The sequence below is a fragment of the Siphateles boraxobius genome, unplaced genomic scaffold, assembly GCF_051911475.1.
Source record: "Siphateles boraxobius isolate OS27281-9 unplaced genomic scaffold, OSU_SipBor_1 25, whole genome shotgun sequence".
NCBI classification, from domain to species: Eukaryota; Metazoa; Chordata; class Actinopteri; order Cypriniformes; family Leuciscidae; genus Siphateles; species Siphateles boraxobius.
This window is the reverse complement of record NW_027508866.1, coordinates 11,613,827-11,640,452: the sequence shown is the minus strand read 5'-3', so window position 1 is coordinate 11,640,452 and position 26,626 is coordinate 11,613,827. Positions and strand designations below refer to the sequence as shown.

General features: G+C 36.0%; 5 protein-coding genes across 26 annotated transcripts in view; all 5 read left to right on the top strand.

Moving 5' to 3' along the window:
- The first annotated feature begins 854 nt into the window (after window positions 1–854).
- arr3a (arrestin 3a, retinal (X-arrestin)) lies at window positions 855–6,450 on the top strand. The gene is made up of 16 exons (XM_077242616.1): window positions 855–992; window positions 1,802–1,827; window positions 2,842–2,872; window positions 2,999–3,059; window positions 3,147–3,191; window positions 3,461–3,654; window positions 3,832–3,891; window positions 3,977–4,053; window positions 4,136–4,271; window positions 4,374–4,458; window positions 4,837–4,909; window positions 5,022–5,159; window positions 5,350–5,433; window positions 5,652–5,675; window positions 5,761–5,810; window positions 5,913–6,450. The coding sequence occupies exons 2-16, from the start codon at window positions 1,817–1,819 to the stop codon at window positions 5,915–5,917; spliced, it is 1,074 nt and encodes a 357-aa protein (XP_077098731.1). The 5' UTR covers window positions 855–992; window positions 1,802–1,816; the 3' UTR covers window positions 5,918–6,450.
- A 1,088-nt stretch (window positions 6,451–7,538) lies between these two features.
- LOC143749933 (solute carrier family 35 member F4) lies at window positions 7,539–12,232 on the top strand. Its single transcript, XM_077242655.1, has 7 exons — window positions 7,539–7,656; window positions 8,148–8,460; window positions 9,598–9,814; window positions 10,370–10,495; window positions 10,870–11,062; window positions 11,313–11,402; window positions 11,901–12,232. The coding sequence occupies exons 1-7, from the start codon at window positions 7,584–7,586 to the stop codon at window positions 12,146–12,148; spliced, it is 1,260 nt and encodes a 419-aa protein (XP_077098770.1). The 5' UTR covers window positions 7,539–7,583; the 3' UTR covers window positions 12,149–12,232.
- Window positions 12,233–13,607: 1,375 nt separating this feature from the next.
- znrd2 (zinc ribbon domain containing 2) lies at window positions 13,608–15,767 on the top strand. 2 transcript variants are annotated; one of them, XM_077242649.1, is made up of 4 exons: window positions 13,608–13,714; window positions 14,116–14,264; window positions 15,059–15,143; window positions 15,234–15,767. In XM_077242649.1, the coding sequence occupies exons 1-4, from the start codon at window positions 13,699–13,701 to the stop codon at window positions 15,680–15,682; spliced, it is 699 nt and encodes a 232-aa protein (XP_077098764.1). In that variant the 5' UTR covers window positions 13,608–13,698; the 3' UTR covers window positions 15,683–15,767. The 2 variants fall into 2 exon arrangements, with proteins under 2 accessions (XP_077098764.1, XP_077098765.1); XM_077242650.1 differs by lacking the exon at window positions 13,608–13,714 and adding an exon at window positions 13,773–13,862.
- A 1,443-nt stretch (window positions 15,768–17,210) lies between these two features.
- On the top strand, window positions 17,211–20,530 carry fam89b (family with sequence similarity 89 member B). Its single transcript, XM_077242654.1, has 2 exons — window positions 17,211–18,027; window positions 19,694–20,530. The coding sequence occupies exons 1-2, from the start codon at window positions 17,773–17,775 to the stop codon at window positions 19,961–19,963; spliced, it is 525 nt and encodes a 174-aa protein (XP_077098769.1). The 5' UTR covers window positions 17,211–17,772; the 3' UTR covers window positions 19,964–20,530.
- A 4,170-nt stretch (window positions 20,531–24,700) lies between these two features.
- The window catches only part of ehbp1l1b (EH domain binding protein 1-like 1b), a 36,625-nt gene continuing 34,699 nt past the window's right edge, over window positions 24,701–26,626 (top strand). For 4 of the 21 annotated variants that reach the window (XM_077242610.1, XM_077242609.1, XM_077242608.1 and 1 more), the window contains exon 1: window positions 24,701–25,187. In XM_077242610.1, coding sequence (XP_077098725.1) covers window positions 25,084–25,187 — 104 coding nt within the window. In that variant the 5' untranslated portion in view covers window positions 24,701–25,083. The remainder of the gene's footprint in view (window positions 25,188–26,626) is intronic. The other 17 variants (XM_077242600.1, XM_077242598.1, XM_077242596.1 and 14 more) reach the window with 7 other exon arrangements.

The following is a 26,626-nucleotide window of genomic DNA, read 5'->3' as shown; positions in this document are numbered from 1 at the left end:
TCGTGAGGCCTTGTTAAATAAAAGCTCAATTAGGTGATGATGGACATATATAGGACTAAACTTTATTTTAAACAATTTTGATCTTTATTCTGAACTATATACAATGTCTTTGTATACTATAAGATTATGTATAGGCCTATTAAAAAAATTTAAATGTATTTATATTATATTATATTATATTATATTATATTATATTATATTATATTATATTATATTATATTATATTATATTATATTATATTATATTATAAAAGTCATACTTTACCATAATTTATTTAGATGCTACTGTACATTATTACATGCATCTTTGGTCAGCCCATATTTTATTGGCTCTGTCCTCATGCTAAATTGTCCACTTTTTTTGTGCCTTGTTTTTATTGTTTAGCGTTTGAAAGGTGAGTAAAGCAGACTACATAACTTATAAATTAGTTTAACTTGATAGTTTGGGGAAGACAATGCTCCACACTGTGCCTTTTTATCTTTAAAATCTGGAAAATTAGCTTATTGTTTGTTAATAACCTACAATTAAAAGGGCTATGACAAATCATTTTGATATAAAGCCAAAAATACACTGAGAAAAGTAAAACAAAAATTGAGATGCATAGCCTTGTCCCAATCCAGTCACAGAACTCTGTCGAAATTCTATTGTTTTCATAATTCTCTTCTCTTGTTTTCTTGTTTAATGTTTTCATTTCCAGGGATAGAAACGACATACATTTTAGACTAAACTATTGCAAGCTTCCCATATTTCTTTGGTGTTATTCCTCATTTTTATTAGTAATTATAAACATTGCGTAGCCCTAAATAGCATGTTAAGTGTTTAATTGGATTGACATAAAGACAACAGCATGTAAATCAGAGGAGCACAAGCCATCAGAGCAAAAGTCTGAGTATAAAACCCTTCGCCTCGGAGTCTCATCTGCACTCTCTGACAACACCAGACGGGCTGCGGATTACCAGCGAGAGGGAGCAGATCGTCCTAACAGTCAACAGGTAAGAACTCAATGACTTTACACCAAAAAGTTCAGTAACAGGTATTCTGGTAACAATTCTTGTTATCATCTTACAAAAGAAATACACTATTGTCTTTAGTACAGTATTAAATGTACTTCCATGAGTTCATTTAGCCCTCTTTCGCAGATTATCAGCACAGCCTTGTGAATATTCATGTAGCTTATGTGTACAACCAATATTTGATTGCATTCAGACTGTCTTCATGTTAAGAGTCACTCAATCAACTAAATTGATATTGGACAATGATGAGCATTAATGATGTGCATTGAGTTTTACAGCTGAGAGAGACATTAAACACATTCGATTTGTGCAAAAACATCTAAAAGTCTCCACATGGTTCTTTTGCATTTATAAAGGCTGTTTTAGTATATGCGTAGTGTTTGACAGCCTCTTAGTAGCTCTTTTTTATTTTGGTCATTTTTATTTGAAATGTAGGCCTATTGTGCTTACAACCTGTATGATTTCTCTTTGTGTTAGTTTTAGTCAAATATATATTCTGTCCATGCAATTTGCATTTAGAAATAAGCTTAAAGCCCATAAATTGGCATATTTAGAGAGGGTTACATCAAAGTATCTGAGTTCACTGGATGAGCAATGCCGTACAGCTTATCTTTGTGCCAAGATCTGTTTGAGAGAAAAATAAGAGTAATAGCTGTTCTACTGTTATCACTACATTCACAAACATCATATCTTGCAATAAAGAGTGGGGAGACATGCACACATAAACACTCATGCAGTGAGAGCCATTTGTTTAAAAAAAAATCACTTTCCTATTTTATTTATTTCAGGAAAATCCTTGTACAATGGCAGACAAGTAAGTATTCTTTCTTTTTTGCTTTCACCTTTAAGAATTTTCACACTGCTCACATACAAAAAAAAGTTTCTAAATACATGTTACTGTTTTATGTAGCATTAGACTTGTTGTGCTTTTCAATACCAAAACAATTTATTAAAGATTTGAAGAAAGCTGAAAAGAAAATTATGCACAACTCTAACATTTCTGGATCATACTTTTCACCATAGTATTTACCAAGTGCTTAGTTTGGAGTAACTCATTTTTATATTCATTTTATGTTTTCAATTAATATTGCATGTTTTGTTTTGTCACTTTCCAATTTTCTGTGCTTATTAAATATTGGCCGGTCGGGTTATGTCTAAGAAATGACAAAGGGTCGATCCAAAGTGCAAATCACAACAACAACAAAAAATTAAATAATTTGATAAATCAATTAACAAACCACTTTATATGTCATGTTAGGATAGGATAGGACAGGACAGGATGGCAAAAATTACAGTAGAAGTGTCACACAGTAAGAGAGAAAAAAACAATTTCATTACATACCACAATGAGGATGTTCTTGAAAGTTTAGAATAGATCTCATCAATTGGGAACATTGATTTGAGTCCAGCATGAACGTGTCATAAGCCGGCAGTCACAATCAATTACCAGGCATCCTCTTTGGAGTAAACACAAGCTGCCTCCATTCATGAAGCCTGGATTAATTGAAAAGGGTATTTCAGGCCTTGGCCTTAAAGTGTCTTAAAATACTAAGCTTTAGCAATGTGATGAACGCTCAGGGCAAAAAGGTCAAACCTGCAAACTCAAATTGCTGAGGTAGAGAGGTTAATACCTGGGTATAGACCTAATAGGACAAGTGATCCCTGCTCACTCCTCTTTGACACCCTCTGCAGTGTATATACCTGTATATATAGTCAGGCATTACAGAGTTACATTTTAGTAACACTTACTAATTTTATCTTGTGTTTACTACACCATCAACCATCTTATACTGTTCCTCATTCACAATTTTCTTTTTTGTGTTTTCAGAGTTTACAAAAAGACCAGTGGAAATGGCCAGGTACGACTGAACTTAACTGAAGATTTTTGAATTGAATTCCTCAATTTATTGTTACAGATTCATGCTTGAATTTTCATATTTCATTACGTGGAAATAAATTAGTGTAATACACTGCTTATGTTTCAGCTCACTCTCTACCTGGGGAAGAGAGACTTTGTTGACCATGTTGACTCAGTTGACCATGTTGGTGAGAAACTGCTTGCATTTATTTTTGAAACACATACAACAGGTAATATCCAAAAACTAAATATGAATTGTTTCTTATTCTAAACAGAGGGTGTAGTGAAAATCGACCCTGCAGACCTTGAAGACAGAAAAGGTATTGTCAGGATTAAGTTTTATATTTTTTTTTCTTTATATATATATATATATATATATATGTGTTTGTGTATAACTATATATAAAATAAGAAATACAATTTAAAATAAGAAATAAAAATATAAAAAGCATAGATGATAAATTTAAATTAAAAAATCATTTAACCATTCATACTTGAAATTATATGTTTTTTTTTTTCTCAAAAAGGATGAAAATGAATTTAAGACAATAGAACAAATAAAAAACAATGCTTAATGTTGCTTCATGCAGTTTGGATTCAGCTGGCCTGCGCTTTCCGTTATGGTCGTGAAGACCTGGATGTGATTGGGCTTTCCTTCAGAAAAGACATCTGGATTCAGCACATACAGCTATATCCTGATGCAGGCCACAAACCCACCCTGACAGAGATGCACAACACTCTCCTAAAGAAAGCTGGAGAGCAGGGCCATCCCTTCACTTTTAATGTAAGTCATCAGCCAGCACCAATAACACAACAAAATAACACAGACAATGATTAGGAGTAATAATTTTACACAACCCTTATAAATAAAAAATATCATTTGTACACCTTTTGTCACAGAAAATGTCCTTATATAACTGTCTGATGTGACAAATGAAAATGAACTGTCTTTTTCTTTCAGATCCCTACCAACCTCCCCTGCTCTGTTACGCTTCAGCCTGGCCCAGATGACCAAGGAAAGGTGAGATGAAATGAGAGCGAATTCAATATATTATCTTCAAATGGAAATGCACTGAATGGACTTGCTCATGGCTCTGTTTCTGCAGGCTTGCGGTGTTGACTTTGAGGTCAAGGCCTACGTGGCCAAATCAGCTGATGACCCCGATGAGAAAATCGACAAGAAGTGAGTGTGTTATAGGTTCTTTCACACATTTAACCCCTGTTAACAATTTTGACAAATCATTTTTTTCTGTCGTCTCTCTCAGGGACACTTGCCGCCTTATCATTCGTAAAATCCAGTTCGCTCCTGATAACACAGGATCTGGACAGAAAGCTGAGATCTGCAAGAGCTTTATGATGTCTGATAAGCCTGTTCTTCTGGAAGCCTCTCTGGCCAAGGACGTGTGTAAACTATGATGCACTGTCTGCTTTGAGAAATTTATTTACCAATTTTTTTTACCAAACCAAGAAGAAATTCACGTGTGTTTTTCCCATTGATGACAGATCTACTACCATGGTGATCCCATCCCTATCAACATTAAGGTCAAGAACGAGACAAACAAAGTTGTGAAAAAAATAAAGGTTACAGGTGAGATTGATTAAAAGCAATTTCAAGTGATTCACAATTTGTATGTGTAACAGGTCATGTAGAGTAATCCTGTCATTATTACAAAGTATAACCCCTGACAGGGTTATTGTACCATACTTATTTTGCTATAATGACCAGTTGACTGTATATTATCCTACTACATGACTACTTCCAAATAAATCAATAAATGGACGTCAAATATTGATTTAAGTTATTTTATATATATATATATATATATATATATATATATAGAGAGAGAGAGAGAGAGAGAGAGAGAGAGAGAGAGAGAGAGAGAGAGAGTCAAGCATTCCATCGGGGGGTATAATAAATATAGCAGTATATTTGAATGAACTGATGTTGTATCCATTACTCTCATAGTTGACCAAACCACAGACGTTGTTCTCTACTCAGCCGACAAATACACCAAGAATGTCCTGAGTGAAGAGTTTGGGTGAGTGTCGTTTTCTTTGACTGTGATATTCATGTATGCCAGCCATCGCGAAGGTCTCTTCAATGATCAGTTGTAAGTTATCTAACCTATATGATTCAATTTTTTTCTGCAGGGAAACTATAGAAGGGAGTGCAAATTTTGAAAAGTCCCTCGCGATCACTCCTTTGCTGTCAAGCAACAAGGAGAAGCGTGGCCTGGCACTGGACGGCAGGCTTAAAGATGAAGACACCAATTTGGCCTCAACCACTATGTGAGTGTTCGTTTCATCTTCAAACAGAGTTTTACAGAACGCCCCATAGAAATGAGTAAACTTGCACATAATCCAGATATAAAAATATTTGTGGGCTGTAATGAACTGCTCCTAATACCGCACATTCGCTATGATACTATATACAGTGAACTCTGCTAATTATTCATTTACTTTTCCGTCCTTTCTTCAGAATAAGGGCAGGGATGGATAAGGAAATTTTGGGAATTCTGGTGTCCTACAAGATCAAAGTTAACCTCATGGTATCAGGTGGAGGGTGAGGATTTCTTTCTTTGAGATATCTGTCCAGGTTATGCTAACCTCACAATAATAAATAAATAAATTGTTTCAATAATAATAATAATAATAATTATTATTATTATTATTATAAGAACATATATATATTTAGACGCACACACAATAATTATTATAACAATATGTTAGCTAAAATTATATATAATTTATACTTATCAGTTTCTGCTTTCTTTTTTGCAGTCTGCTGGGAGGACTGACAGCAAGGTAGGTCAAAAATTTGAAATCAATTTACATGCATTATGGGCAATCAGAAATGGCCTTTATCTAACCTGTTGTTTTCTCCTTACAGTGATGTGACAGTAGAGCTGCCTCTGACCCTGATGCACCCCAAACCCAAAGGTAAACAAGCAACCTCTTTTCTCTTCATTCTTGCCATGGCCAAAACGTGGTCTACCAGTGTATCTCACCCAATTTCTTTATCTCCCTCTCTGATTATAACAGACTGAATGCCCATGTAAGATTCCACAGGACAGACGTTACTCTCGAGTACATTCCCTCACAGCGAGACAGCACAGGAAAAAGTCACGTCTCCCCATTAAGTAAAGAAGGCGTCTCAGACAGCGACAGGAGTACCTCACAACAAAGAAAACATCAATATCACTTAGCAAAGTCGCTAGGTCATACTGATGGCGATGAAATTACAGTTTAAATAAAAAATCCAACTTGAAGACAAATGTGTGGGGTGAATGGTTGCCTTGAGGTACTCAGTCCAGGAATTACATACCTCTTCTTGATGAAAGTGCTCCCTGATGGTCATTATATTACCTATACATTAGCGCATAGTTTACAAAGTGTGTCTGACTGAGGAATTTCAAAATGTGTGGAGTTTGATCACTTCATTACATGCTTGTGTTAACTTGTCTTGCCGTCTAGTCATTTAAATCACAGCAACTCATGTGACTTTGTGTAATGTTTGTTTTGTCATGTGTGGAATTTTTGACTCGAGTCATTAAACCAAATAAAATACCTCCAAAACCTTCATGGACATTTGTGTTTATATGGATTGGTATAAATTATAAAACACTATGGTAAACGTGTGAATATAGTTTAAAGGGTTTCATTCGTTAACATTAATGAACAATACTTCTGTTTATTTAGAAGTATCTATTTATATTTACATTTATCAATTAATGTTAATCTCAACATTTACTAATACATTTTGGAGATGAAAAGATGTATAACATTAGTTAATGCACTATGAACTATCATGAATGTGAACATTTTTATTCACTAACATTAACAAAGGTAAATAATTAATGCTGTTTATTGCTCATAGTTACTAGTTAATGCTTCAAAAAATGAGACCTTGTAAAGTTTTACCCTTAAAACTTTAGAGAATTGATAAACTGACAACTGATGAAAAATAGGGAAGTATAGCAAACTGCTGTTGTTCGATGATTTTCAGACAGACTATTTGTTGGTCAGAACAATACACAGCTACTGGGTCATGCTGTCACAAAAGGTTAATTTGTCCAAAATAAGCTATAGCCAACATTTTTTTCTGGCCAGTAATAGTGCCCAAATTTATGCAGTGACAGAGAACTATCTGAAAATCTCTTCTTAATGACATGACACATGACTAGGACAAGTCAGAAAATACACTTTCACATACAGAAAAACATTCTTGTGCATCTATAGTTTAAAGACTGGAGATACATAACCAAATTGTCTTGCCCTAATTTTGTTCTTAATAATTACAACCTTATCATCAGTGTTTTTATAGTCCAATAATGATCCAAAATCTGGATTATAGCTCAGATGTCAATGTAATGTCATTGGAGGTTGAGAGACTTAATACTACAATATTTACAATATCTATCTATAAATCTATTTAATTATTATACTAAAACTATCAATGCAAAACCTCACTCTCACTCTTTTTTAAGTTTTCTATGTAGTACTCGTCATCATTAACTGTAATTTGACAGCACTTAGCAAGTGGGACTGTAAGCTGTTAAACCTTAGATTTTTAATCACAGGTGGATCTGTAATCTGCACTTAGCATGTGGGTTTACTGAAAGCATATTACTGCTATGAGAGCCCGAGCTCATAGAGAGGGGCTCAGAACCCTGACCTAAGGGTTAGGTTTTTTTTAGGAGAGCACAACAAACAATGAACAAACTCTCAGCCAAGATATCTCCTTCCTCCGGACCCCTACCCATCACAATTCACCTGCATAAACCAGGTAATGTTTTTTTTAGTTCTGTGCAGTTTCCTGGAGTTTTTATATCATTTAGTTATTGGGACAATCTAAAACATAAAGGTCCATATGGAACCTTTATCATCCATGGAACCTTTCTGTTGTGTTCATATTGTAACTACTATTTTGAAGTGTTGAGTTCTGAGGTAATGTGTGTGAGAACGAAAGTAAACAAGATGGAGGAAGTTTGCTAGTCTTGTAGTGTGCTTTTTTGTTTAATAACCCTTGACTTCCATTGCTCAAAAGTGTCTTTATAAAGAAAAAAAATATTTTGTGGGAGATTTTATCTAAATATCAAGGAAATATTTTTCACACTAAGAAAAAATAACTGTTTACTGAAAGGTTCTATGGGGAACCCAAAATGGTTATTCTACGGCATTACTCTTTTTTGGAACCTATATGGAAATCTATCAAATGTAGAAGTAGAAAAGGGTGACAATTGTAATTCTCTAAATGACTTGTTTTGTTTTTCTTAGCAAGTGAGAAGGATCCCCAGGAACAGAACTTAGTTGAGGATGAATCTGATGTAGAAAGACCATCTAAACGTTGGTGCACTCGATGGCCATTCCAAGCTGTACGGAGGGTGACCTGTGGCCTCATTTTAGGGGCTTGTGTGGCTGTTTCCTGGGCCTGGGGTACTCACAGTGCTAAAGAAACTCTGATAAAACATCCCACCCCTTTCTTTATCATTTGGTTCTGTAGCATCTGGAACATTCTCTTTTTTCCCTTCTACTATCTGTGTCATCTTCTCACGGAGAAACAGAAGCAGTTGCCAACCACCGAGTTCAGGTCAGAAGAAAACATTTCAAATGAACACTGGATTGTTTTAAATAATCTTCATGACTTGCTCATGTTAGGATATTTGGCAGTCCAGAATTAATTTGCTAGAGTACTGAAGCAATTAAATCAGTAATTATACTGTATATCATTCTTATTTTGACTTAATGTTCTGAAAGCTGTTTAGTGCAAGCTGCTTTCAGTCCCTAATCCTTCCAGTTTCTAGTACAGCTAAACAAATTGCCACTTTATTAATGAATCTATGCCTGGCCAACAACCCATAATGAGTGCAAAGTCATCACTGAAACTGGTTGGCAGTTGTTGGTATAACAGCAAAACCTTCAGCATTATCATTTGGGGATAGGTTAAAGCTTTATTATAAATTGTGCTGTGCATGCACAGAGTCCTGACTAAGCTGTATTTTTACACATGGGATTAGGCCGTTCTATTAATAAAACTCCATACTTTCATCTTTACTAGTGAAAGAATTGTGGATATTGGTTTTGTTGCAGAAAATTAATCAATAAATGTCACATGCAAATAAATCATTCTTTGAATTAATTGACAGGGGGACCGGGGCAAGAATTAATATTTCTCAAAGTTATTTTCCGACTTAATGAACTTTTGTGACAAAATGCCCCAATAGTAAGCCATTGTTTTGACCCATGCAAATTTTAAGTAATACATTTTGTACATTGTTTACATTTTGGATCATTTACTTCTAACCCTATAACCGTATTATTATTATTTTTAAATTAAGTTTTACAAACCCTCTGCTAGAGAAAACACATTTATAAAACTGATAATTCCGGTCCTTGATTCTGATTGGTTGAACTGTGTTGTAAATTACTCTACAAACATACACCAAGATAAATATTAAAATAAGCATTTTTATGGATTAACTGTTTTATAAAAGCAATAGGCCCCGTGAAGCCACCTTGTGCCTAAATTAACTGTAAACCATGGCTTGGGGCTTATTGCTTTGTTGTATTATTAGACTTTTGGATTAATGACTGAGATCAAGCTCTTGTGACTACTTGCCACAGTTTACTCTTTGAAATAATAAGTGATAGAGATTGTTGTGCGATCATTTTGATGTGACATGCTGCTGTAGCCTGACAGGCCTTTCTATTCTCTTTTGACGTACAGAAAATGTAGTCAGTTCCTGGGTGAAGAACTTACCGTAAGGATTGTTCTGAAAGGAGCAGCTCCATTCTCTGTGCTATGGAGTTTATCTGGTTATTTGTACTTATTGGCGCTTTGCCGCATATCCAAAGTGGACGTAAGTGCCGTTATCTGCTGCAGCCAAGCTTTTACTTTTCTCCTTTCATGGATCGGACTCAAGGACCGCTTCATGGGTGTCAGGGTGAGCAATCAAACATTTTTTTATTTTTTTATTTATTTAACCTTTATTTATCCAGGTAAACTGTTTGAGAACCACTTCTCATTTACAAACATGACCTGGCCAAGAGGCTACAGGAATAAATAAGAACATACTGTACAGCTGTACATAGTCAAACACATAACACATAAACAAGCAACTAAATTAAAAAAAGATAGACAACAAAGGGGAAAAAGAAAAGGAATAGAGTGCTTAAATATGTGTGTATAAATATGGTTCATGATTGTCAGCAGGAACAAGAGTCAACTATGTAATTTTCTAGGTTTTGCTTAAACATGATAGCGTGTGTGTGTGTGTGTGTGTGTGTGTGTGTGTGTGTGTGTGTGTGTGTGTGTGTGTGTGTGTGTGTGTGTGTGTGTGTGTGTGTGTGTGTGTGTGTGTGTGTGTGTGTGTGTGTGTGTGTGTGTGTGTGTGTGTGTGTGTGTGTGTGTGTGTGTGTGTGTGTGCGTGTGTGTGTTTGAGAGAAAGGCAATTCATTGAGGCAATCGCAAATATGTATTTATTTTAATTTCTATTTAGGTAGTAGCTGCCGTCCTGTCCATCACTGGCATTGTTATGTTGGTCTATGGGGACGGTTTTCACAGCGACTCAATCACAGGAGTGGCACTGGGAGTTGGCTCAGCTTCAACGTCTGCTTTATTCAAGGTCAGCACTAGTGGTGGGGAATTTAATTCATCCCATGTGACTCTTTTGAGTCATCAGAAAGATTCTTTATGAAACTTATGAAGCACTTTCGTTTAGTGTCTGACCGTGTCACGTTATTCAGTTACTATACAGTTGCGTCAGTAGGTTGCGACAAATTTTGTGTTATGAAAGAGTCATTGAATCATTAATTCATTAATCATTCAAGTCATTCACAGCCAAAACAATTATCCGTTCTTAAAATTACTAATTCACTACAAAACTCTAGAAGACTGTGTGAGGTTGAGAAATTCATTTAAACCTAAAAGTGCGTAAACAACTGAAAAAAAAAGTTCTGCAGTTTTACTTTAACAACAACTGATGGCTTCATGTCTCAGGTGCTTTTCAGAAAGCGTGTAGGGAATGTCCATCCAGGCCCTGCCAGTGTGTTACTATCTTGCGTGGGTCTGTGTAGTTTCGTCCTCCACTCCTGGGTGTGTGTATTGCTTTATTTCACACATGTGGAATACTGGCCTCCCTCTCAGCACATCCCCTGGGATAAACTCTGTGTCATGGCTTCTCTAATGCTTGGTAACTTTTGTTCTCCACTATCTATTATGTAATAATGATTGCACACATTTAATCTTAATAAATTCTGAAGTTAGAAAATTAAAAATACGTATGTGTTGTATATGATTGTATTTAAATGATTTAAAGTTTTTATTGATTTCACAATTTATTGTTGATATTATTATTAATATTAACAAATATTCTAAAAAAAATAGGTCAGATTTTTATTTGACATAACTTTTAATTAATTTTTGTCCTGTTTTCTCCTAAGTTTTCAATTTGCTGGTAAATCTGGGAGGAATGTTTACGTACCCCAGTTTGATTTCTCTGGGAATTCTCTTGACCATCCCAGCGAGTGCAGGTATGTATTTGTACATAAATAAAAATAAAAATAGACCTTCTGAATCCTCACAGACATGTGAAGAGTGCTGCAGTGATTTTTTGTAGAAGTTAGCATCACCCTGGTTCCCTCAACAAAAGACCCAATAGGATTTTTCCATTGGCTTTTGGATTGTTGCAGAAATAGGCTCTGCGAGTTTATGATTCTCATACATTTTGTTCATCATGATATATTTTATGTTGTAGAATAAAATGTTAAAGTATCTTGAGCTTGTGTAAACCGCTGACCTTATTTCAGGTATTTAACCAAAAACCCATTCAAAAACGCCATTGACTTTTGACGGAAAGTGCTAAAATGCTAACTCTTGTCCAGGTTTTGGCCTAAAAACATACATCATCCCGTCAGCACCCGACAGCCTAGATGTAAAAAAATGATCGGACGTGTAAAGCATTTCATTTCTGTTTTTGCACCTTGCATTTTTCCAAAGTCAAGTCTATTGCCCTCTCTCTCTTTCTCAAGCTGTAGATACATTTGTGACTGGAACTCTGCACATTAGCCATGTGCGAGCAGCAGCAGCCAGCATCATCTCAGCAGGGTATCTCATGCTACAGCTTCCAGAAAACTGGGATGAGAGCACTTTGCGCTGGCTCAGCGCACTGTGGCGTGGAAACTGGCGAGAGGACAGTGTCTTTGGAGAGGAGACTGTAGGGGACCCTGCTGGGATTGCACGAGCAAAACCCAAACCAGCCATAGTGGCACTCAGCTGAGACTATTATACAATTGAGTGTTGGTCTGATATAACATCATAAAACATTTTGTGTGTCTGATGTGATGTGTAAATGCAGCTATTCACATTGTAGTTCTGTGTTCATGTTGTTTGAAATTCAAAATGTCTTTATTAGCTGCTGACACACCATTCAATAATGATAGTAAGATAATAAGAAAGATTATAATAAAAAAATGTTTAAACTTTACAATGATGTTCAATTAGTTAACATTACACTCTTAGAAAAAAAGTTAAATGATGTTTATGTTCTATATAGAACCCTACATATAAGTATTAATGCATTAACTAACATTACGTAACAATGAGCATGTAACATGTATTACAGTATTTATTCATCTTTGTTAACATTAATTAAAACATACAACTGTTCATTGTGATTTCGTGTCAACTCAGGTTCATGAAATAATATTAACAGATACAACTTAAATCTTTAGAAGTACTTTTTTGTTCATGTTGTTAATAATGTTCACTAATTGAAAGTCTTAGCAACAAAATGAAAGCCAATACAAGTTGTAGATTTTATTTATTTATTTAAAGAAAGATTATAATAAAGTGTGTGTGTGTGTGTGTGTGTGTGTGTGTGTGTGTGTGTGTGTGTGTGTGTGTGTGTGTGTGTGTGTGTGTGTGTGTGTGTCAAGTCATCCTCATTTATCTAGCGCTTTTAACAATGTAGATTGTTTCAAAGCAGCTTTGCAGAGATAAACATATAATTTAAGGTAACAGAGATTGGTTTAGTTTTATAGTGGTTCTTGAATAATGATTTTTCCAGCTAAAGTTAGTTTTGATTGATTCACTTCCGTCTAAATGATCATTTGTTATTAAATTAGGGGCCGCTAAGACGACACCGTTCTCTCTAAACAGACTTTAAACGTGAACCTGTGATAGACGCTGATGGCGTTCACATGCGCATTAAGGATTGATTCTATAGTTATGTGCGTTTGAATATATGTGCGCAGGTTTGTAATTAGGCTACTTACAAACCATGCCTAAACAAACTACTGGTCTTGTCTATAAATTGTGATGCAGAATTTTATTTTATCGTATTCGGGTAGGTGAGCGAACCAAAAAAATCCACAACGCTTTATCTGTAAAGCGTTTATCTCTGTGTGTGTGTGTGTGTGTGTGTGTGTGTGCGTGCGTGCGTGCGTGCGCGTGCGTGCGTGCGTGTGTGTGTGTGTGTGTTAATTTGTTTTAAATTCTCTAATAATTCAAAAATTATATTAAAGTTACAAAATGAACATGAATGCCAGAATATTTAATTGGATAATCCTTTTTTGCTTTCCATCATAACTTTTCTCTGTTGTCAGAATACGTGTCTATGTAGGTTCATTTATCATGAATAAAATATCAGATTTTCAATGTGGTCATATTCAATAAAAGTGAAAACAAAACTGCATGAGTCAGGACCAACATTCAGCTCGCTAGATGGCGTCAGTCAGTTTTCTCGTCACTTTACACACATTCCACCGCTGATGTTTTGAGCAGCAGGAAACGTTATCTGTGTTGTGAGAGGCGGCTGATGAGGAAAGCATGGCTCTTAACGCAGGTAAAATGTGAATAAAGTCATATTTAGCTTATTCTGTTGTTGACTTCCCTATTTATATCTCTCAATAATCTTCAGTCACTTCACTAACTTCCGTCGTGCTAAAGTAGTGCACGTGGAGCCGCGCTAAAATAACATCTCACGCTAGCAGGTTAGCGCTTCAATGTCTGTCGGTGTGTAGCTTTAATTTATTCAAAATATCTAGGTCTTTATAATGTATTTGCATAAATGATTATTAGTGACAACCTTATTTTTTATAGTCTATGGACAACCAAACCTAAAGTCGTGTAACTGTCTGAAACGCATGGATGTTAGCTGGCTGGCTGGCTGTTTGTCATCTGTAAAGTTAACGTTACATGAATGACACACTCACATGAGGAATCCATGTGCTTTGATGAATCTAGATGAAGACTTTGAATGGGAACCTCCCTCCGAGGCGGAGATGAAGGTGATTCAGGCTCGACGGGAGCGGCAGGACAAGATCAGCAAGCTGATGGGAGACTATCTGCTGAAGGGATATAAGATGCTGGGGGATTGCTGTGAGCTGTGTGGGGTGAGAGTAAAGCATTCACTCATCAGTGACTTCATAACATTATTGTTAATATATATATATATATATATATATATATATATATATATATTCATGCATTGAGGTACCATATTTAAAAAATGTAAGTAAGCCCTAATATTAAAATTCTGGCCAGTAATTATATATATATATATATATATATATATATATATATATATATATATATAAACAGTACTATTTTAAATAAATTAATACTTGTATTCACCAAGGACGCTTTAAAGAAAATATGAAATCTTGTTTTTTATGGAATATTCAGTATTTATAAAAAATGTATTCATGGACATGACTATTTTTTTTTACAATTGATTTGCCCTCATATTGACAATGATCCAATTAGCCTTTTTCACACTTCCGGGTTTTTGGCTTCTGGATTAGTGTAAGCAGGGTAAACTTTTGGTTACAACAATGGCTGATCCTAACAAGAATAAATGTGGCAGTAGAAGTCTTTTTACAAACTAAAAATAATTGCTCTGCTGCTTGATTGAGAAGCAGGACCGTTCACACCCTGCCTGGACAATGTCTGTAAATATGCACTGTTATATCTGATGTAATACTTGCAGCACATCATATAATAATAACGTTGTTATTTTTATTATTTAAGTAATGTTGTATTTATTGTATTTATTCTCCAGTTTGCACTAATAATATGCCTCGAGGAAATAAACAAGCATTGTACAAGCATTCTCAGGTGTTTAGACCACTGGAATTATAATATGTATGAATTAAAGAATGCAATGAATTGTCCTGTATATTTTCAGACAATTCTGCTGCAAGATAAGCAGAAGAAATATTACTGTGTTGCTTGTCAAGAGCTGGACTCCGATGTTGACAAGGACAACCCAGGTACGTTTAAATGGAGCCTCTTAAATTGTTTATGAATGTCCAGTCTTGACTCTTGTGTATCTCTGTTAACTTGTTCACTTTCCTTTTCAGCTTTGAATGCGCAGGCAGCCTTGTCACAGGTACGAGAGCGTCAACTTGCGAGTCAGTCTCTCCCTGAATCTAACGGAGCCTCATCCAGCGAACCCCCTCTCTCCATCACGGGCCAGCCCCGGCCGGAGCACTGCGAGGGGGCCGCATCTGGACTGAGAGGTCCCCTTCCCACCACACAGTCCACTCCTGTTTCTGCCCCCCCTGCCAGCGCAAACTTCCTGCCACCTGCCAACCCTCCTGTCCAGACTACACCTCCTTCAGGGTCCTTGGTCAACACCCTCCAACACGCAGCCTTGTCGAGCGCAGAGGAGGCAGTGCTACACAAACTCAGATGGGCCACGCAGGAGCTCCAGCACTCTGCGTCAGTGGAGGCCAGTATCCAGCTCTGCAATCTCATCCGCGGCTGTGCTGAATCCCTGCGTAGCTTGAAAGAGCTGCAGCTCTCATAAGACTGAACTACAATCAGGGCTTTAACAGCACACACACATATAATATGAAATATGAACAGCACTTATATATATATATATATATATATATATAGTAAAATACTCAATGGAGTGTTTCAGTTGTGTTTGTTCCAAAGCAGCATGTGACTGTTGTGTGTTGAAATACATTGCTTTAGCTGCAAAAGCTGTTTTTTTTGTTTTTCATGATTTTTTCCCCAATTCTTTATGAAATCCATATTTTCTGAAAGCACTGAATTGACCGTTGTGACAATGTTACTACAGTGGCACCCGTTTGGTGCTATGAGCTTTGCCATGGTAAGGAATAGCAGAATCTTAAGTTTGATACTAGCTGTGTCTCATTTCGCAGACTGTGTCCTCCGGTGGTCGCTTTCATCTGCCGCATACGTCATAAAGGATGTCTTATTTCAGAATAGTAACTATTATAAAATTGACTGTTATTCCTAGTGAAGCATCAATTTTATTGTTTTAATAACTTTGAAATGTTGTGGCACTGAAATTAAGCAGCTTCAATGACGTATACAGACGATTTGTTTGTTTCGCTGCCCTGCATCTGCCGTTTGTTAGACGCAAAAAAATAACTGACTGGCCCCTTAAGGGGCCAGTCACATAGAAAAAATTGAGTTGCAAGCAATGGAATGAGGAAAACCTGTTTTTGCCTTCCACTACGGCGCTTTTCTATCGTGTTTCTTTGTAAACAAGCAGTAGACAGAAGTGACCATTGTGCTAGCGTTAATAAAGTTCGACTAAAAAAAGGGTGTTTCTAGGCATTGCCTTTTTGATTCTACTGCACGACTATTTCATCGGTTTTCTGGGTAAACTCTCCTGGACAGACTTGTGCTTGCGTTTTTGCTGCATCTTGCGTTTTACACAATACTCTAAAAAAAAACGTGGTGCTCAAGTTTTCACGTCTCCAGACGTTTTTTTTTTTTTTCATTCCACTATTCTGTTTCGCGTTTAAACCAAAAAAACCGCGGTCTTTTCGAATGGGCCGTTAGATATTAATTTTCCCTCACAAAGCACAGATGAAGCCTTTAAAAAAGTATTTTAGATTCAAGAAAAGATGGAACATGAGCTGCTTCAATGGTTTTATTACCATCACTGCTGAAAATGAGAAACAGCGCCTCATTGTGGCCACCAAAGCTCAGGTGAAGCCTTTAAAGTCCCCCTGTGTTCAATAATTGTATCCCTTAAAACTCATCTTTGATCACCAAAATGACATATAAACGTTTTTTCCTGTGTAAGTATTTTTTCCATGCCTTAAAATAGCTTGATTGTCACTGTACCCTTTCTTCATTTTATATTCACGATTCATGTAGAATCGTGAATATGCAAATCTCTGCGGAAGTAGGTCCTGGTACTTTTTGCATACTCTTTCATGAGTAGGCTACTATGAATTCGGACATTTCTTTTGTCACATAGCCTACTGTTTTTTGCTTACTATATAGGGAAGTATGGGATTTCGGATGCAGCCATAGTTTTATTGAGATTACTGCTGGAAATGAGAAACAGCGCCTCACTGTGGCCAAACGGCGCACTGGGCGGAGAGATTCAGTGGGCGAGGTTTAGCTGCAAAAGACAAAAGAAAACGTTAAACGAAAACAAAGCAGGACGCCTTGATCTCCCGACCAGGGTTCCCTGACCAGTTTTGCTTATATCTAAGGGCTGGGATTTGTTTTCATCTCGAGCAGTAGAATAAATGCGCTGCTTTACGACGAAATGCAAGTAAGGAAGAGCAGAAAATCAAATGCCTCTTGAAGAGATACGGTGTAAACAAGCTGTTTGTTATATAGTTATAATTTTGTTTAGACCAACGGTTAACGTTACATATGAAAAATATCGCATATGACTTTTCTTTATATTATCCGGAAGTTAGTTTTTAGACGTGACAGATGGTTGCAGTTAAGGTCATGCGCTCATCTATAGCTTGTCTTTTTATAGAAAGATAGTACATTTAATCTCAATTGCATATTTTGCATGGTGTTAAAAAAATAAATGAGAAAAATAACAACTCCGGGCATAGAAAAGTTTCAAACCAGGATTTTATTTTAAAAGCGAAAACAGTGAAATCGGAAATGAACGGGTTTCAGTCCAGTCCAGCGGATTGTCCGGCTGGAAGCGTCTGTTCCATTGAAGGTTTGCCTCCGTTACCCAAAGGACTGAGTGGCATCCTAAACTCGAGCGGGGGATCATGGAGGGACATTGAGAAGGTCTACAGCAAGAGGACACGCATCCAAGCGGACATCAGCAAGTCCAGAGTGAGCGACTGTCTTGGCCGCAGTAAACCAGCGAGCCTTGACGCAGCGCTGGCCGTGCTGCGCAAAGAGATGGTACGAGACAACGTCTGAATGTGCCATTGTTACCATCACTGGATATCTGCTAAATTGACTGCTATTTATGGGTCAAAGACAAATGTCAGAGATAATTTAAAGGGGTGGTTGATTATGATTGAACTTTTCTAACTTTAGTTAGTGTGTAAGGTTGCTTTTTGAGCATAAACAACATCTGAAAAGTTCAAAGCAAAGGAAGATATTTGCTTCTAAAGAAATCGTTTTTTAAGGACTAAACAAACGGCTGGTAGGGACTACACGACATTCCTCCCGGGATGCGATTTTTTTTTTTTCACAGGATGGTAGGGGACGACTCATGAATATTCATTAGGGAACTCATGTCTGATGACCTATCCCCTAACCCCGCCCCTAAACCTACCCGTCACTGGGGTCTGATGACCTACCCCTAACCCCGTCCCTAAACCTACCAGTCACTGGGGTTAAGACCAATCAGGGATGAGTTCCCTAATGAATATTCATGAGTCTTCCCCTACCATCCTGTGAAAAAAAATATCACTCCCGGGATAGTGGCATCATCGCTAACCCTGAAATTTACATAAACCCCGCCCCTGGAACACGATTTATATATAATCATTACAAAATATGACAATGACTGATAACTCCACATCGGCTGCATACATTTTTCAATTAACCATTCAGAAATGTCCAGTTCAGCTCATTTGCATTTAAAGGGTCAGACACCAAAAATTTTGATTTCCCTCAAAAAGTGACAATTTTAACATCTATATAAAAATATCTGTGGGGTATTTTGAGCTAAAACTTCACATACACACTCTGGGGACATCAAAGACTTATTTTACATCTTGTGAAAAGGGCATTATACCACCCATTTAAAAAGTACATCTTTTAAAAGTCTAGTTTAAATATGTGCTAAGTTTTTTGAAAATGTAAATGAAACGTAGGCTAAATTTGTAATCGTATTCATTGTGGTTTCGTACATTTTTGGAAAACATTTTACAAAAATATTTTTAAGAGTATCAAGCTTTTTAGGTTTACTCTTTTTGACCTGAATACAACTTTTTTTTTGTTCATTAAAATGTCAGAATATTTAAGAACCCCCCTCCCCCAATTCTATTCCACTTAAAAGAATGATGAATAATTAGAAAGTAATATAAAATAATAGGCAATTAAAAGATTGTCAGCTTTTTTCAAGAATTTTTATTTATTTATTTAGTTAATCATTAAATAATATTTTTATATGACAGTCATTTTAGTTTGAAATGCATTTTAATAAAAGTTTAACATTTTCATTAACATTTCCTTGACAGTTTTATTGAAAGTAACGTTACACTGTAAAAATCAGCTGCCTTACATTTTTAAGTACAACTACCTTGGATGTTTATGTAATGTAAACTTAAATTGCATTAAACTGACTTAAAAATGAGTTGAATCTTGAATAACTTAAAAAAGTTGAAAATTGCTTAGGTTAATTTGATGAGTTACTGCAATGTAAAACATAACTTATTGATAATATAATTTTTTACAGTGTATTTTTTTAAAGGGAGTGTCTTCTCGCTACAAACTGTTTAATTTTTACTATGCAAACTCATAACAACTGTTTGAAAATATATTGTTTGTACATTAAAGGTAATTAAAATAAGTTTACGAACTGCACATAGCTCATATGTTCTGGTGTCTTTTGTAGGTTGGTCTTCGACAGTTGGACATGTCCTTGCTGTGCCAGTTGTGGTCTCTATATGAGTCCATACAGGAATACAAAGGAGCTTTCCATGACATCTCCTCTTCTTTGTGCGAGAGCTCCTTCAACACCGAAAATGGCTATTCTGAATATGAAGAGGAGGAAGATGAAGATGAAAATGAAGGGGAGAGTGGGGAGACGCTGTTATCTTTTCCTCAGCCCACTCAGAACTCCCGAGATCAGTGGATCAAAGACTCTTTCCACATCCCCATTTAAATGAAGCATCCACTCTCTTAGTTATAAATCTAATCTCCCATGATCCTCATCTATATAAACCTTGACAAACATGACCCCATTGTTTGAAGGATTCTATAGGCATCGAAATGATCAAGGCCTTTGTTTTTGTAGGATACTATTACAATGGTGATTGTAAGCTTGTTTCAGGGGAACCGTTAAAAACTGCCTTTTTACTTCCTGTGAAGTCATAAAGACCGGATGTGGACTGACAGGAAGAGGATGTTATGGCCAGAAACAGTGTAGTCTAGGATGTTTTATCAAAAAATGAATTAAAGACATGCCTTACTATTCTCTCTTTTGATATATCAAGTTACAATTTCATTATATTATATAGATGTGTCAGATGTGTATTATCACTTGCTATTTTCTTTATCACCAGCATTTGAGATACTGTTTTATTATACAACATTATTTACCACCTCGGTTTTCCATTATTAAATTAAACTTGCATTTTGTACAAAATGCAAAAGTAATAAAATATGTCAAAACTTTTCCCTTTTGCTGATTATCTCAAGAATGTACAGTAAAAGTGGTTTGTTTCCTGTATACTTTTGCTACATTTTTTGTTGTCTGATACTTTATCCATGTTTCAAAATACATGCTCAACACGTTCAAAACAGCTGTCCAGTGCAGATATGAACACATCAGCCATTAGGTGGCACACATTTCCTTCCTAAAGTTTGTAAATTGATGTTGTTTTGAGTCATGATGTCAAGAATAGTAGAGTAAACAAAATAACTCATTTGGGAAACATCTCTTCTTTCCATTGCCTTGGTACCATTTAGTGCAAAAGAAGATTGCTAGATTCTTCTCCTTTGAGTCAGACCAGACACAGTACATGCCATCCGATTAAAACAATTATGCTAAATTTGAATGTTTGGATTGAGACTCGTTCAGATCTTTCTGAACCACTCACTCATTACGCAGAACGGATAAACAAATGGTTCCAGCTACTCTTGTGCTTATTAGGTAATACTGCTTGCTTCTTTTGCATTGGGGAGGGAAGGGAGGAACAAGTTCAGACACAGGCCAGGCAGTACTAAAAAAAACTTTCATCACTATTATTCATATTATTAAAGTAACACAGTGGCATGTCCTGTAATTTCCATCAAAATTAGGCTTTAGGTTTATAGCAGTTTAATAAACACAAAGTTCTGTCATAAAACTCCAGATGGTGCAGGCTGATAGGTCCTTAACTTAATCTTCTTGCAATCACATGACTCTCTATTGACAGTTGATTGGTTCCTGCTGTATCAGTAGCAATGAGCTCACTGCTCAACTTTCAAAGACTTGGTCAGCATTTGCTGTAGCGGTTGCAGCATGCTTTTATAAACCCTCCACCTTCCCCAGCTCCACCTGTATAGATCTGCTACGGGTAATTCGTGTATGCTATATTGTATAGCAGCAGCAAGTCGTATGTATTATAAGTCCCGTACTTTCTCATTACCATGCCAAACACTCAAAGAGTTGTCATGACAGAAATAGCAATATACTATAGCAAGTTTAATGTAATATATAACAATATACTGTAACATTATCTATTATTCAAATTAATGTAAATGGAGGAGATGTTTGGAAACTCAGTCATTACCACAAATTTTACATAAGGTAGCTGATATTTGCATAGCTAAATTTACACCGCAAACTGTAGCTTTTGGTTTTATGGAGTCTATGTGTCTAGCATTTTACATTTAATATATAGCTATTGGTTTAATCTCTGACATTTATTTGGGTTGAAGTTAAGCAGGTGGATGAACCACAGTGTCTAAACTCTGCTATTCGGGGAGGTCATGGTTCTCCATGCTCACTGCAGCGGCTGTCAGAGTCTGTCCTCTGAAGAATAGCAAACAGTTATTAAAGGTTTCCGTCTGGTGCTCTAGGCTAAGTGGTCGTATGTTTGAGTCTTTGCAGGTAGACAACAAGAACAAAGCTCTGGGCAGTCTTACAGCACTGGGAATTTGTCATTGTCCCACGAGCCCCACTCATGCCATAATCTTGCTGAAACTGCACTGTAGTTTCCACATTGCATACTTCTTCAGGTAGACCATCTCAAACTCCACATATTTGGTATGATGGAGTGATTAAGGGGTGAAGGATGTGGCATTTCTCAGAAAGCTCTATAAATAAAATACAAATGTAAGATATTGTTGTATACAATATCTCATCAAGGAATGTCTGTTAAAAGTAACTCAAACCAAAGGTCACATTGCTATCTTTTCAATCACATTAATATTAAAAACATGCAATTTCTGCCCTTTGATTAATCTTAAAGGCAGAAATATTATGGCAGAAATGATTACACATACTAGCATTTTTAAAAATCATTCCCATCATTCTAATGTGAATTTATTTGCATTTTGCCATTCAAACGTTTGGGGTTGGTAACATTTTTTAAAATGTTTTTTTGAAAGACATTTCATATGATCATTAAGGCTACTTTTTAATCCAAAATAGCAAAAACAGTAATATTGTGAGATTTTGTTCAAATTTTAAATAAATGTTTTCTATTTTAATATAATTTAAAATGTAATTTATTCTTGTGATGGCAAAGTTTAATTTTCAGCATAATTACTAGTGTATTATGTGTATTAATTACTATAATTACAGTCTTCATTGTATTATGATCCTTTAGAAGTCATTCTAATATGCTGATTTAATGCTCAAGAAACTGTTGTACTGCTTAATATTTTTTGTGGAAACTGTAAAACATTTTCTTTAGGATTCTTTGATGAATAGAAAGTTTATTTGAAATAGAAACAGCATTTATTTGAAATAGAAATCTTAACATTATAAATGTCTTTCCTGTCACTTTTGATCAATTGAATGCATTCTTGCTGCATTAAAGTAATCATTTCTTTATTTATTTATTTATTTTAAAAAAAATTTACTGACCCCAAACTTTTCAAAAGTAACATATGTGGTCGAAGGAGAACAGTATGTCATCTTCACGTTCTTCGCAAATAAATGAGCCCCTTGTTCTGCTATACCATAAGGTGGTGTGGCACGCCATTATAAGGATGAGGCATTTCTTGATCCACCTAGTGAGTAAGCATGTATTATGAGTGAGATCATGTCTTACCCAAATACAAACTCAGCTTGTCACGTCCAGTTAAGGGAGGGGCCCATTTTGGAAACTCATAGTCATAGCCACAAATCATTGTTTCCCAGTAGACTTAAGTCTGTTTGCTAAGTTTTACATGAGCTGGCTCATATTTGTGTACCTGAAATTAGACTGCAAACTATATTCAACAACTCTCAAAAACAAACCACTGGTAATTAGTTTCATGCCTCAATAATCACCTGTGCTGATCAGTTATTGTTAATGAGCTTTACTGAGCTCCGTAAGGTAGAATATATAAATGAAGGTAGCATAAGGTATATATTGAACATTGAAGAGTTTTTAAATTTGTTCTGTATTTTGAATTTGTAATGTCAAATTCATTTTTGTTTTAAATACAGAAATATAATGGGGTTAGCAGTGAGTGGAAACACCAGACAAGAAGAGGTTAGTGTCACACAGGAATATGACTAAGGGGGTCACCGATTTGGATTCTAGGTCATCAACTGAGCCAAATGTTTGTGCTCTCCCTCATAACCCACGCAAGCGGCACCACTCGTTCCATCCCTCCAGCTGCTTCTGTCCATTTATCCCTCGCTCCCAGCCTTCTAAAATAGATCCTGTGTAACTTGAAAAATCCCCTTGCCAATGTCCACTAAAAATACCCACCATGATCAAGGACTGGACAGCCTCACATTGCTGCTCCAGATCATTATGTCGATTAATCCACTGAATGTACATTATTTTTTTCTTAGCAACAGTTTTATAAGAGAGTCTATGGCAGCCCATATGGTACATTTATATGATCTGAAGATGATTTGACCCAAATTAAGTGACAATGCAATGAACGATGAACATAGGCCTATTTTACCAAATGATTCTATGAGCTGCCATATACTCCCATATGAATGAATGAATGTCAGTCAGTCAGTCAGTCTGTCTGTCTGTCTGTCTGTCTGTCTGTCTATCTATCCATCCATCCATCCATCCATCCATCCATCCATCCATCTATCTATCTATCTATCTATCTATCTATCTATCTATCTATCTATCTATCTATCTATCTATCTATCTATCTATCTATCTATCTATCTATCTATCTGTGTAAAGTGTTGTCATAACTTGTAAAATGTGGTAAAAGCTATACCCCAAAATGTTTGGAGACAGCATAAATGAACAATCATAAATATGCATATCCTATGTCTACCTTTGAATTATTTTGCCATAAAATCACAGACCTATTTTATTTACTTTTATTAGCCATACTGCAAGTCCACAATTATACTGTTTTTTTTAAATTCCTTTCGCAAACCCCACAAACAGCGTTAATTTTGTAGCGCCACCTATTTGCAGTAGGCCTACAGTTTTAGCAACTGTATTGTAATAATTCAACTAGTTTTTTTTAACTGATTTTCATAAAATCATCACTTTGGACTTTATCTGTAATTTTGCAACTAATTATAATTATTCAAACTTATTCATAGTGTGTGTCCTCTTCTGACCCCTAGCTGACTGGATGTAACCCCTGATCCATGTCACCTTTAGTAGGCTACTGTATGGAATACAATGAGGGAGATTTTGCATAGACTGCATCATGTTCTTTTTAACATGACCCTTCCCACCAACTCCTGCACTTCTTCATCCACTTTCATCAGTTCATGGTCAGACAGTTGCTTTTTAGAATAATTTCGTATCGCATGAGTTTCCACGACTCAAAAAACGATAAGGTCCCTCAAGATTCTATACGCACAAATGTTTTCGCTCCAAGGCAACTAATTGCAATACACTGACAATCTCTCGCTCTGGTGTGTAACGTGATGCAGTAGTTTCCGTAAATGGTCTTTACTCGATGGCGACAGTTCGGTTGTACTGAGCCGCATGAGGTGCAGCTCGTGCTTCTCAGCAGGAACATTTCACTTTACGAGACACTTGACAGACGTATATTTCAGTAGGTTTTACTTTTTGTTCAGTGGCGGGACGTTAAAAACATAATTTCCATGTGCCTGACTTCATTCGCGGATACTGCATTTTCTACAGAAGAATGACTTCAGTGTGGAAAAGATTACAAAGAGTTGGCAAAAAGGCTACTAAATTTCAGTTTGTTGCTTCGTATCAAGAACTTGTTCTGGAATGTACAAAGAAATGGTAAGTTGTGATTTTTTTTTTTTCCGTTATAGCGCGCGTGCTTCCTAAATACGCAGTGCTGAAGGGCGGTTCTTCTGACTGAAACAGAAGGCTACAGTGCGCACACACTGTATCTTATTTTAATTTAGCGTTGGTAGGCTAATCTAAATGATTGTGAATAGAACAATTAATACAGCTCTCGATATTAAGACTGTATTTGAAATGCATTGGAGAACGTTGACAGCCACACACCTCTACTTCCGCCTCCATCACTCGTGCTGTCAACACTGAACAAATTATGAACATCCATCATGATAATCCAAGCAGAATAAAGTGCTGCTGCTTCTTTTAAATTGAATTTACCTGACTCGCATAAGCGGGAGTTATAATTGTTTCAATGTTTCAAATTGAGTGGTGTTGCTTTTCCTTTCTTTCTAGGTGTTGTCCTTGCAATTTTCGGTTATTCATATATATTATATCATGTGAGCTTAAAAGAGCATTCAATTCCTCTTGACTTCACCCTTAAATAGTCGGGGAAATACTTTATTGCTGTTTTCCAACACAAAACTCAAATTTTAAGTTTTGTTCAATATTTGGCTTTTCTTTTCTTTTCTTTTTCTTCTTAAAAGTTTTACATATAAACAGCGTTGAGGTGAGAAAATTAAACAATTCTACTATTTCTGCTGTCTACCATAAGTGTCTTGATCAGGAGACAGCTGTTGACAGACAGGGAGTGTTTCTGCCCTCACATTCATTAATGACACGTGTCTTATATGGCCTATCTGTTCTTATCTATGATCAAAGACAGTATTATCATTATCAGGAAGAATTCAGTCTGATTGAAAAAGATACTGTTTTTCAATCACAACACAAGTACATAGCAAAGACAAAAAGGTGTCAATCAAATCAAATTACTTTATCATCACTACACCATACAAGTGCAACAGTGAGTGGAAATATTGGGTGCATCATCCACCAACATTGCAGTCATGTAATGACAGTATAAGACAATATACAAGATGCAGAATTCCCATATGCACAATACACATAATACGCTAAGATATTCTTGAATGCTTCTGTTGGACTGGAGAATTTGTTTTAATCATTTTGCCGCTGATATTAACTATTGACAATATTCTGTGAACAAGTCTTGGCCTGGCAAATGAAACAACCCTCCGTTATTCAATGGTTTGTCATTTGCCTTTAGGAGGAACTGAATCTCTCTGTCATTTCTGCCTATTAGAGTTAAGCACTATCTGAGATTAGCACAATCTCTGTCATAGAATCTTATTGGTGATCTAAATGATCTCAGTTTTACCAATTCTATATTCTAGAAATTAGTTACTCTTTCTTATTTAATATGGACTCATATTCAAACTTTCAAGATTGATATTGGAAAAAGAAGGTTGGGTAAATAGTAAACTTGAGCAATTGTAATTGTTGTTATCACCTAATGAGCT

Excerpts from the sequence above, each read along its gene's own strand:
- arr3a (XM_077242616.1), top strand. Across the intron at positions 4,459-4,836 it reads GAAAAAAATAAAGGTTACAG|TTGACCAAACCACAGACGTT; the intron begins GTGAGATTGATT and ends TTACTCTCATAG. Across the intron at positions 5,676-5,760 it reads CTGGGAGGACTGACAGCAAG|TGATGTGACAGTAGAGCTGC; the intron begins GTAGGTCAAAAA and ends TTCTCCTTACAG.
- LOC143749933 (XM_077242655.1), top strand. The coding sequence starts at position 7,584 with ATGAACAAACTCTCAGCCAAGATATCTCCTTCCTCCGGACCCCTACCC. Across the intron at positions 7,657-8,147 it reads AATTCACCTGCATAAACCAG|CAAGTGAGAAGGATCCCCAG; the intron begins GTAATGTTTTTT and ends TGTTTTTCTTAG. Across the intron at positions 10,496-10,869 it reads CAACGTCTGCTTTATTCAAG|GTGCTTTTCAGAAAGCGTGT; the intron begins GTCAGCACTAGT and ends TTCATGTCTCAG.
- znrd2 (XM_077242649.1), top strand. Across the intron at positions 14,265-15,058 it reads ATTGCTGTGAGCTGTGTGGG|ACAATTCTGCTGCAAGATAA; the intron begins GTGAGAGTAAAG and ends GTATATTTTCAG. Across the intron at positions 15,144-15,233 it reads TGTTGACAAGGACAACCCAG|CTTTGAATGCGCAGGCAGCC; the intron begins GTACGTTTAAAT and ends TTTCCTTTTCAG.
- fam89b (XM_077242654.1), top strand. The coding sequence starts at position 17,773 with ATGAACGGGTTTCAGTCCAGTCCAGCGGATTGTCCGGCTGGAAGCGTC. Across the intron at positions 18,028-19,693 it reads CCGTGCTGCGCAAAGAGATG|GTTGGTCTTCGACAGTTGGA; the intron begins GTACGAGACAAC and ends TGTCTTTTGTAG.